At 35.1% G+C, this 12,464-nt stretch overlaps 1 protein-coding gene across 1 annotated transcript in view; it reads left to right on the top strand.

Annotated features, from left to right (window-relative positions):
* URB1 (URB1 ribosome biogenesis homolog) overlaps nucleotides 1–12,464 on the top strand; it is a 140,370-nt gene that overhangs the window by 22,116 nt on the left and 105,790 nt on the right. The window contains exons 9-13 of the mRNA XM_053705174.1: nucleotides 2,325–2,520; nucleotides 3,022–3,159; nucleotides 4,640–4,813; nucleotides 8,613–8,775; nucleotides 9,389–9,511. Of these exons, the coding sequence (XP_053561149.1) occupies nucleotides 2,325–2,520; nucleotides 3,022–3,159; nucleotides 4,640–4,813; nucleotides 8,613–8,775; nucleotides 9,389–9,511 (794 nt within the window). The remainder of the gene's footprint in view (nucleotides 1–2,324; nucleotides 2,521–3,021; nucleotides 3,160–4,639; nucleotides 4,814–8,612; nucleotides 8,776–9,388; nucleotides 9,512–12,464) is intronic.

The following is a 12,464-nucleotide window of genomic DNA, read 5'->3' on the forward strand; positions in this document are numbered from 1 at the left end:
CAGATAGACCAGGCAATTTTAAGCAACTTTCAAATTTGCTCCTATTATCATTTTTTCTTTGTTCTCTTGCTATCTTTAGTTGAAAAAGCAGGAATGTAAGCATAGGAACTTTGGTTCAACACCTGGGTAGCACCTGCTGATTGGTGGGTAAATGTAGCCACCAATCAGCAAGTACTACCCAGGTGCTGAACCAAAAATGAGCCAGCTCCTATGCTTACATTCCTGCTTTTTAAAATAAAGATAGCAAGAGAACAAAGAAAAATCTATAATAGAAGTAAATTAGAAAGTTGCTTAAAATTGCCTGCTCTATCTGAATCATAAAATAAAAAATCGGGGTTTTGTGTCCCTTCAAAGTAACATTAAACACTGTATAAATACTGGGACAAATAATGTTTTCAAAGCAAATCTTAGCCTGAAAATAATACATTTATATTAGTTGTTTAAATGTTGAAAAAAAATGAATAAGTTTTAGCGTCCATAAAGCCATGTTGTAACCTGCTGAGGACAATTATGGACAGTTCTAAATATGTCATTAGAGTGCGCAATCAAAGAGTGTGTGTGATATAGCAACTCTGGTGTCTGCACTTTTAACAGGAATTGTAAAGCCCTAAATTACAGAATTAAATGAGTGTTAATGGGAAAAAAATATTTTAAAGTATTTAAGTTTCTAAACTGTTTTTAAATGAAAATTAATCTACTTCTAAATCCACACATAGAAACATAGAATTTGACGGTAGATAAGAACCAAAAAGGCCCATCAAGTCTACCCATATTACATGTTACTTTTTCCTTAGGATAGCCTTATGCATGTCCCAGGCATTTTTAAATTCCTTTACAGTCTTTGTTTTTACCACCTCAAATGGAAGTTCATTCCATGAATCCACCACACTTTCTGTAAAAAAATGCTTCCTTAAATTTTTCCTGAATCTGCTACCCTCTAACTTTAGATTGTGACCCCCTTGTTTTGGCATTTATTTTCAGCTTCTATTTTTATTAAGTCCCTTCATATATTTGAAGGTTTCTATCATGTCACCTCTTTCCCTTCTATCCTCTAAACTATACATATTTAGATCATAGAGTCTTTCTTTGTACGTTTTATATTTTAGACCATGTACCATTTTAGTAGCCCTCCTTTGGACAGCTTCTAGTTTATTTATATCTTTCTGAAGATATGTTCTCCAGAACTGTACACAGTATTCCATATTTGGTCTAACTAATGATCTGTAAAGTGTCATAAGAACCTTGCTATTTCTGCTACTAAAACCTCTTCCAATGGAACCAAGCATTTGACTGGCCTTGCTGGCTGCACTGCGGCATTGTGTACCAAATTTTAAATCATCTGAAATAATAATTCCCAAATCCCTTTCTTCTTTAATTACAGTCAGTAATGTACCATTGAGACTATAATTGGCCTTTGAGTTTTTGGATCCTATATGCATAATTTTGCTCTTGGTAATATTAAATTTCAGATCCCATTTATTTGACCAGTCCTCTAGTTTTTTAATACCACTGTTCATTTGATCAACTCCTCCTGGAACATCTACCCTGTTACAAATGTTTGTATCATCAGCAAACAAGCAATCCTTCCCCTTAAGCCCACTTCCAATATCACTTATGAACATGTTAAACAAAACAGGCCCAAGAACTGACCCTTGAGGAACACCACTAGTAACTGATGCCTCATTTGAATGTACTCCATTAATTGAAACCCTCTGTCGTCTATCTTTAAGCCAGCATTCTACCCACTTAACAATATTAGCATCTATTCCAAGGCAATACATTTTGTGAATAAGTTTGTTGTGTGGGACAGTGTCAAATGCTTTGCTAAAGTCTAGATATGCAACATCTACGGCTCCTCCCTGGTCTATTATTTTAGTTACATGGTCAAAAAAATCAATTAAATTAGTCAGGCATGATCTTCCAGCACACATATGCAATGTTTTCATAACACTTCAGAGATGGTAGTCAAGGCATGTTTAAACTGCTGCTTCATAAACCCTCACTGCCAATGTAGAGTTGGCAGATGAAAATCGCCCAAATTCATTTGACCGGGGTGATTGACAAGCCCTACTCTCATGCAATTGGCTGAGCGAGGGTAGGAGGGCTACATTTCATAAGCGTTCGCTCCTGCAATGGTAAATATGGGGAGCAAGTGCGAACAGGTTCACAACATGGGAATCGTGCTTGTTCGCAAACAAAATATTTATTTATTTTTTCCCCCTTTTTGCATTTTGGATTGTAGAATTTGTTTAGTGATAATTTATAAACTAAATCTTTCTTTTGAAAGTGCATCTGTCTTCATGAAGCCTTCTTTCTACTACCAGAGCGGGGAATCTAGTTTTGCTGCGTTTCCTAGTTGGCCTGAAAAGTGCGACTGAAGATGAGATTATATCAGACCTGGTTGTGAGCATCCTTAAGGTTTGCCCTGACTTACTGACCAGGTACTTCAAGGAAACCCAGTACTCATTTGTACCACGACTCAAGTCAGCTTGGCTGGATAATATTAAGCTACTCAAGAAGGTAAGTACCACTTTCATTTCTGCCATGTTCCTAAAATGTAAAGAGAACATGAGACCGAAAAATGTTTACTGATCAAATTAAAAAAACAAAATAACCATTTCCAGGGTACACAACATTGCTGAAAACTTGGTTTTAAATCTTACTACTAAATGCTTATTTATTGATCCAAAAGGGGCTTAAATAAACATAAAATTAACAATAAAAGAGCTTTGAAGGATGCAGTGTTTATTTACCTAAAACTACTCCAAGGTCACTGCTTGCTCCAGTGCTTTCCAAGTCCTTGCAAAGCTTGATTATTCTTCTTTGGCTGTGAACAAGCTTTCTAAATGAGTCAGACGAATGTTATCAATCAGATAGGAAATACCTTTTAGAATAAAAAGTTTTATTTTATAGACAGCAAACTGTTTTTTATGCATTGTATATATCCACTATTACCTACTGTGGTACAAAAGGTCTGCATACAAAATAAATGTTTTGCATAATTTTTATCTTTTTTTCCAGATTTATGATGCTCTCCCGGAGATCTCTCCTGCCTTCAGAACGCAGGAGTTTGTTCCTATCCCTCGACTGCTCACTATGGTGATGGTGACGACCATAGCGCCTGTGTGTAATAAGCCTTTGTTTACACAGGGACTTAATGTAAGTGCCAATGCTAGGGGAGTATTATCTCAAATACATAATGTAACGTAATCAGATCTGCGTCCGTGTGTTAAAGGGACATTAAACACTATATACTTGCTAGATAGACCTATTCAAAGCAAATATTAGTCTGCAAATAATAGGCAATATATTTATTGTTTAAATATTGAAAAAGTAAGGGTAAAGTTTTAGTGTCCATAAAGCAACAAGTGCTGCCATGTTGTAACCTAGGATTCCTATTCTTCTGAGGCCATGTAGGGAAAGTTATAAATGGGTCTCTCGAGTATGCATGGAGTATATTAGTGTTTCATCTGGAATCCACTTTTAAAAGGAATTGAAAAGCTCAGAATTTTAGGAATTATATCAAAGGAAAGGGAGACAAAATATAAAATGGAAGTCTATCTATATATATATATATATATATATATATATATATATATATATATATATATATATACAAATACAAAATTTGTTTTTTTAGCACACCTTACAAAAAAGTTTAAATCAACATCTGGGAGTGCTGCCAATATGACCAAGTAATTACACAAACAAAGAGGAATCAGCGCACATCCATTTTCAAAAGCACAACATATTTTTTACTGCTGCAAAAAATTGCCTGCAAATACATCAAGAGACAACTATTCTTTTTTTAATAATATTGGGAACTTAGTCACACAATATGGCCATATTTTGCTTAGCCAGTCACCGCTTACAAGGTTCCCCAATTCGACTGGTCCTACTCTAAGTCGAATTGGGGAACCTTGTAAGCGGTGACTGGCTAAGCAAAATATGGCCATATTGTGTGACTAAGTTCCCAATATTATTAAAAAAAGAATAGTTGTCTCTTGATGTATATGCAGGCAATTTTTTGCAGCAGTAAAAAATATGTTGTGCTTTTGAAAATGGATGTGCGCTGATACCTCTTTGTTTGTTTGTTTGTATGTATGTATGTATATATATATATATATATATATATATATATATATATATATATATATATATATATATATATATATATATTTTGTAGACATAGTGAAAATTGTTATACTGTAAAATCAAGGTGTTTAATGTCCCTTTCACTGAAACAAATTGCATTGACTGTTACATTACACCACTTACATTTGCAAGTAGTTGTGTGTGTGTTTTATGTTACTTTCTGGAAGACTCATTCTATCTCTTTGAGTTTGTGATATATAAAATTATTAATTATATGTAGTAAAAAGTAACTGAATATGAAACGAAGAAAAGAGGGCACCTCAATGGTGCTAAAGCGTCTTGTATAATGAGATGGAGTTGAGAAATAATGGAAATCAACTCACATTTACAATCGATCTATCAAGTGCAATAAAGACAAGAGAGAGAGTGATATTGATTTATTAGTTTCTATGACCAGAAACAAACAGCAATAGACTGTTAGAGAAATAAGCTGTATATTAAATTCTACTTTATGCAGAATGATTCATTCAGTTTACTCTTGTAGTTGCCAAATAAAATAGTGAAACACACCATTCTGTCACTTGTGGCCTCTATTCTGAGAAGAGCAGAGAGGAACATTGATCACTGCTTAAGGGAAGATGTCTGGCAAAAATCTGAAATCTACACTCCAGCCATGATGGCTGAATTCTCCCAGAAGTACAGAGAAGCTCTCAGTAAGGTAAGGAAATTTTTTTTTTTTTTTTGTTTGTTTATTTTTTTAATTTATTTTTTGTCCTTTCATTTTTTTTCAATCTGGATAGTTGTCTTTGGATTCAGTTGTAAAAATAGCTACATGATTGTTTTCTCAATGGATTTCTGTAATACTGCAGTACTTTAATTTGGAACTGTGATATTCTTTTTTTTATTCATAAAGTGAATTTTATATTGTTTATAATTACTATATTGATATTTAATATTATATCTTTCATATTAATAATTAAAAAAAAAAAAAATTGTCACCAAATAGCCATTGGTTTTAAAGCCCAATAGAAGTGAAAAGTAAAGTTGGGTAACTGCATACAATATAGCAAATTATAATAATAAAACTATTAGATTTAAAAATATGTGTATTGGGACGTGTTCGTGTGGCTGTCATGGCTGGCAGCAAAAATTGAGAGCTGAGCAAGAGATTTTGTTCATCCACAGACTTTTTCAATGTCTTATACCATTCTAACCTGTAGAAGCTAATTTAGGACACTCTCCTGCATCCATTGATATGAGACTTGTGCATTGTTCATCCTTAATAATCCGGACCTCCATCTTCTGGAAGGCTACCCCCCCCCCCCAGTAATTGTAGTAAGCGATTTGTGAGAGAGGACTGCCAAAATTGCTTAGAATTTCACTTGCTTTATTAATCGGGCCTAATTTATCTAATGACCGACATGGAGCTAACATCTACATCAGTCCTTAGAGTTCTTGGAGAATTGCTGGAGACCTTCCAGCATGAGCTGAGAGAGGATCTAGCAGTAGAGATTCCTTAAAGGGACAGTCAAGTCCAAAAAAAACTTTCATTTTTCAAATAGGGCATGTAATTTTAAATAACTTTCCAATTTACTTTTATCAACAATTTTGCTTTGTTCTCTTAGTATTCTAGTTGAAAGCAAACCTAGGAAGGCTCATATGATAATTGTTAAGCCCTTGAAGGCCACCTCTTTTTTTATTAGCTTTTCACAGCAGGGGAGAGCAAGCTCATGTAGGCCATATAGATAGCATTGTGATCACGCCCGTGGCTAGTGGCAGACACTGCACTAATTGGCTAAAATGCAAGTCAATAGATAATTACTAAAAGTCATGTGATTAGGGGCGGTCAGAAGATGCTTAGATACAAGTTAGACACAGAAGTAAAAAGTATATTAATATAACTGTGTTGGTTATGCAAAACTGGGGAATGTGTAATAAAAGGATTATCTATCTTTTTAAACAACAAAAATTCTGGTGTTGACTGTCCCTTTAAGTGAGTTCTGATAAGAGTAGCACCTCTTCAACTGTGCCTGTGAAAGCCTCAACTTTACAAATACCTCTGTGTGGTATCTCACTCTCGCCATATATATTTACCACATCTGCATATGTTCAAGACACGTTAGACCAGATGGTGTGTGTGTATATATATATATATATATATATATATATATATATATATATATATATATATATATTTTTTTTTTTTTTCTGTCGCATTTAGATCTGGAGTGGGTTAACGCTTCTTCCTCCTCTTAGACGGTTTACACCTGAGTATTTACCTGTGACTACAATATTAATTACTGCCTGCTATTTTTAATCTGGATGCTAGTCCCAGGGAGTGTGCATCTGGCATGTGGAGGCACAGTCCTGTTATTTCCCTTCTCAGTTTAGAGAATTTTACTTTGAAATCTCATGAAATTACAGTAAAGTGTAATCTCAGCACTGAAGAAGCTGATTGGCTATTGTTGTTGTTTTTTTTTTCCCTCAACATGCAGCTTACAGTAGCTGAAGTATAATTGTTAACAGGGCACTTACTATTGTGAGCTGAATAACTTTTGAGGTAAAATATCTTCTTTACATAGAGATTTTCAGGTGATATTTTCTTGTCGGCTTTTTACAGTTATGCTGCATCACATTCAGCGGATCTACCATATAGGTATTATGTCCCTTTAACCAGTGCTTTGATCACTGTTGCTTAAAATGTAATTCTATATGTTAGTGTCCTCAGGATACATTGTCTTATAATAGAGGGGTTGTTTGCAAAGCCTATAATCTTTGCCTAAGTAAATCTATATATTATATCTGCTTAACATCCTTACATATGCTGTTATGGGGTCCATAAGTGTTATCTCATATTAATATCATCTTGGCATTGCACATCACTTCATTATTTTATTCTGCCAAGGAACCCTACACTAAAGCCTCTAACAATTATATTATTTCTTATAACTCATGATGCCTATATACATCCTATCACTATTGTGCGCTACTGGGGCTCCCCCCCCAGTTGTGCCCTGTGTTTAATATGAAGCTACAATTCACATAGTTTTATTCTTCTTTTCTTGCCTATTGCAGGGTTCATATTATATGCTATACTAATATCTATCTAAAAGTATGGCTGCAAGATCTCAGAGCATAGCTTCAATATGTCTAGACTCCAGTTTTTAGATAAATAAGATATTTTAACCTAAGAGGGGCCTCATTTTTGTTTTCAGATATCTTAGCCTTATTCAAAACCAGGTATATATTAATGACACACTTCAAGTTTTTTTTTAGCATATCTGTGTACACATCTTAAGTCTAGTGAACAAGTGCCTATAGGATTTAATGTTTACATTGAAGGAATAGTTAGACTAATTTTTCCTTTAAATCCTGGTTATAATATTATCTGTTTTCCTTCTGAGTTGTGCTGTGCATTAGTTTTATGAGGTTCAAACGTGATATAAGAGGATATCTTGGAATTAAATTAATTAATAAAATGAGGTACATATTAGTCTCTGTACCAATATGTGATCTACTTATTGCATTAATCCTCTATTTATTTATGTTTATCGTCAACCATTGTTTTACTATATTCATCTTATGGTCTGTGTACTGATTATCTTGACCTCAATAAAAATTTATATTAAAAAAAGTGTGTATTAATTATATTGTTGTTTTTTTCTGTAAACTGAGCATACCATGGATTCTTGTGATTGACTCCATAAGATTCCGGTTAAAAAGGGTCTGTAAAGTCAAAATTAAACGTTCATGGTTTAGATAAATTGTACAATTTAAAAAAAGAAAAAATAACTCTTCAATGTATTTCTCTTATCAAATTTGCTTTGTTCTCTTGGGATCCTTTGTTGAGATTAAATCTAGGTAGGTTTATAGGATTTCAGGACAGTACATGTGTCTTAAAGGGATAGGAAACACACAAAAAATTATTTCACGATTCAGATAGAACATACAATTTGAATACCTTTCCAATTTACTTCTATTATCTAATTTGCTTCATTATTTAGGTATCTTTGTTGAAAAGTATAGTAGGTTCAGCACCTGGGTCCTGTTTGCTGATTGGTGACTGCAAATATAAAATGGTATGCTTTATCTGAATGATGAAAGAAAAAATGTAAGTGTACTATCCCTTTTAAGCACTGTATGGCAATGTAGCAATTTTATGCATTACACTCTTACCATAAAGTGCTAAAGATAACATACACACCACTGAGCATACCTAGGTTTTACTGTTCAACAAAGGATACCAAGAGAACAAAGCACAATTTAAAATGTTTTAATTATAATTATACAATATTGCTTGCCCTGTCTAACTTTAAACAGCTGATACCATAATGTGTGTGTGTGTATATATAAGGAAGCAAATTGTAGGTATGTATCTTTACAAATCTGCAAATATAAGGCACATTGTATAACTAGTTTTAATAAATATATACCTCTGATGTTAATATTTATAAAACGATAGGATGCATATTTTGAAACTGACCATAAGAATATTTAATACATTTTTTTGTATACAGCTTTTGCCAGATATGAATATTATTGTGGCAACTTGGCAGTCCCTTTTAAAGCAAGAAAGTGCTGTAGCAGACAGTGAAAATGGAGAAAAAGTATCTACTGCAGAGGAAAAAGAGACCGAGCTGGCCTTCCAGGAGGTGCTTGAGAAAAAGGATGAACTACATGGTAAGATATGGGAACAATAGGTTATACTAACCCATTGTTCTAGCTATATCGCCTGCTTTGTGTGTTGTCACTCAGAACATGAAGAAAGAGATTTACTGGTTAGTTAAAAAAAATCCAGTTTTCTCCCCATTTCTCTTTCTCACTCACCTATCTCTGACCTTTTTTCCTTTCACTTTCCTGTTACTGATTCTCTCTGTTCTACTTTGCCATGATTTATTATTGACACATTTTCTCAATTGCCTCCTATTTTTTTTTATCACACTTCTCTCTCTGTTTCACTCATTCCCCTTTTTCTTTCTCACTTTTTCTGACTTTACTCCATCCCTGGTTTTCCCAATGCTTCACTCCATTCTCCTTCCCCTCTCTCAGGCCCTTGTTTTCTTGCTCTCTCTTCTTCCTGTCCTACAGCATTTCACGAATGTTCCCATTTTCTGCATCACTGATATGGAAAGTACATAGAAGTTCTTCTGGTATCTGTGATACAAAAGAGTAGTTACAGCCTCTCTGCGTGTCCTTGCTGCACTCTTCTTCCCCCGTCAGCCTTTTCTTTCTATAATTGGTACAGATGTTTAATGATATTGATAAACTGAACTACTCTCCTGTATCTCTCTAGTTTCTGATGATGTCCAGACCACCCTATTGAAGGCCACTCTACTTCAGGTCCTGTGTCTGTATCAGAGAGTGGTCCCGCACCTGGTAGCCCAGAGTACTTTTGATTTCGGCAAACTATTAAAAGGTACATTGAAAGTAACCATTAATAACATTTGTAAATACCATGGTTTTATCAAGACTTGGTTGGTTGTGCAGAATCTTCTTCCTTTTTTTTTTTTTACCTCTTTCTGTTTTTTTAAGATTTTCCAATTCCCTTTTTCTCCTTTTTTTCCTTTTGATTGTATGTTTATTAATTAAAAAAAACAAAACAAAAAAAACCCCATTAATAAAACAAAACAGCAAGTTCAGAACAATAATAATGGAGTACTGGAAAAAAAACACCCCAGCAGATGTTAAAATACTGAGAAGTTGATGTGTGGTCAACTTTCAACCCTAGGCAGGAGAGAGCAGGCTCCACTAGAAGAAAGATGATTATGAAGAAAAGGGAATTGAGAGGAGAGTAAAAAAATACTTCTTACTCCGCTATCCAATATAAGACAGCGATACTCTAAGGGCCAGATTACAAGTAGAGCGCAAATTAATGTTCCCACTGCACTAGAAGTAACACCCCACTCTCACGCAAACCCGATTGCATATTCTCAAGTGCACTAAACCGACATGACAATATGACTATTTCTAATTCCAATGTTCTTCACATAGACAAATATGTTCTATTTATTCATAAATACATATTTCTACATATATCTGCTGGTATTTTAGTAATATATATATCTAAAAAAAAACTAGGGTTGGTTTAACATTGTTTTTTAGGAAACAATGACAAACTAATTTTTATTTTTAGTGATGGTAAATCCTAGCGTTTCTTATACGCTTGGGTTTACCATCACTTTAACTGCAAAGGGCTCCAATGCACTTATGTGTCTGTATATGTATTTATGTGCATATATGTCTGTAAATGCATATATACACACTTAAATACATCTAAACGCATATAAACATAAATACATATACATCTTTAAAATATTTTTTTTAAAATATTTTTTATTAGATGGCTTTGTTGTTGATGGCAAGTGTAAGTGTAGTTTGTAATGTATTTCTTTTGCAAGATGTACCGAGTCCACGGATTCATCCTAACTTGTGGGATATTGTCCTTCCTGACAGAAAGTAGCAAAGAGAGCACCACAGCAGAGCTGTCTATATAGCTCCACCCCCCAGTCATTCTCTTTGCTGGCTCTAAGCAGGAAGGGTAAAGAGAAGAGGTGTTAAACTGTTAGTTTTATTTTATCTTCAATCAAATGTTTGTTATTTTTTAAATGGTACCAGTGTTGTTCTATTTACTCTCAGGCAGGACATAGATGAAGATTTCTGCCTGGAGGATGATGATCTTAGCATTTGTAACTAAGGTCCACTGCTCCCACATGAGCTGAGGAGTACAGGAAAACTTCAGTGTGAGGAACGGTTTCTTGCTATACAGCAATGAGGTATGTTCAGTCATATTTTCTGCAGAGACTGTGTTAACTCAGAAAGGCTGACAGTGTCCCCATTAAGGGAAGGGTAAGCAGTAATCCTAGTGTTATCAGAGGTTTTTACTAGCTTGCATAAAGGGTTACTTTTTTGTGGGCACTCAGTTTGTTATGTGAATTTGGGACAAACGTTTTTGTGTCTGGGACATTTGCTTGAGGGTTCTTTGGGGTTGTTTATAACCCACATGGCTTTCAGGCAGGGTTTGTTAGTTTTGTGTAGGCCCCAGCAACATCGAGTGAGGTGGGCGGGGCCTACATTTACAAGCAGCAAGCAAATTCTCCTGAGGTCCTGAGAGTCTTGTGAGGGACTAATTGAAGCTTTAAACCCCATATTATCACTTCCTAAGGGCAGGTAGGGCCACAGCATAGCTGTGACAAGGTGCTTTAGGGTGTTTTAACCGGTTTTAGACAATTATCAATAATTTTTTTTCATTTGGGGGTCTATTGCTTTTTTACTTGTGGTGCAATCCTTCTAAAGCTTAGTGGGTACACTGTTAAAATTAAGGAATTTTTGAAGCAATTTTAACCTGTTTTGCAATTTGTGTATGCCTTTTTTTTCTCTTAAAGGTACAGTACCGTTTTTGCAAATTGTGTTTTTTTCATTAAATAAAGTGTTTTCCAAGCTTGCTTGCTTCATTACTAGCCTGTTAAACATGTCTGACACTGAGGAAACTCATTGTTCAATTTGTTTAGAAGCCATTATGGAACTCCCTCTAAGAATGTGTCCCAATTGTACTGATATGTCTATAAATTGCAAACAGCATATTTTGACTTATAAGAATTTGGCATTAAATGATTCTCAGACAGAACGAAATCGGGTTTCGCCATCTAGTTCTCCCCAAGTGTCACAACCAGTTACGCCCGCACAAGCGACGCCAAGTACTTCTAGTGCGTCTAATTCTTTCACCTTGCGAGATATGGCTTCAGTTATGAATACTACCCCCACAGAGGTTTTATCTAAACTGCCAGGGTTGCAAGGGAAGCGCAGTAGCTCTGGGTTAAGAACAAATGCTGAGCCTTCTGACGCTTTAGTAGCCGTATCCGATATTCCCTCACAATGTTCTGAGGTAGGGAAGAGGGATTTGCTGTCTGAGGGAGAGATTTCTGATTCAGGAAAGATGTTCCCTCAGACAGATTCAGATATGACGGCATTTAAATTTAAGCTAGAGCACCTCCGTTTATTGCTCAGGGAGGTTTTAGCTACTCTAGATGATTGTGACCCTATTGTCGCTCCAGAGAAATTGTGTATAATGGACAAATATTTAGAGGTTCCTGTTTACACTGATGTTTTTCTGGTCCCTAAGAGGATTTCGGACATTGTTACTAAGGAGTGGGATAGACCAGGTATTCCGTTCGCTCCCCCTCCTGTTTTTAAGAAAATGTTCCCCATTTCTGACACCATAAAGGACTCATGGCAGACGGTCCCTAAGGTGGAGGGAGCTATTTCTACTCTGGCTAAGCGTACAACTATACCTATTGAAGACAATTGTGCTTTCATTGATCCTATGGATAAAAAGTTAGAGGGTCTCCTAAAGAAAATTTTTGTTCATCAGG

The sequence above is a fragment of the Bombina bombina genome, chromosome 3, assembly GCF_027579735.1.
Source record: "Bombina bombina isolate aBomBom1 chromosome 3, aBomBom1.pri, whole genome shotgun sequence".
In the NCBI taxonomy this organism is placed as follows: domain Eukaryota; kingdom Metazoa; phylum Chordata; class Amphibia; order Anura; family Bombinatoridae; genus Bombina; species Bombina bombina.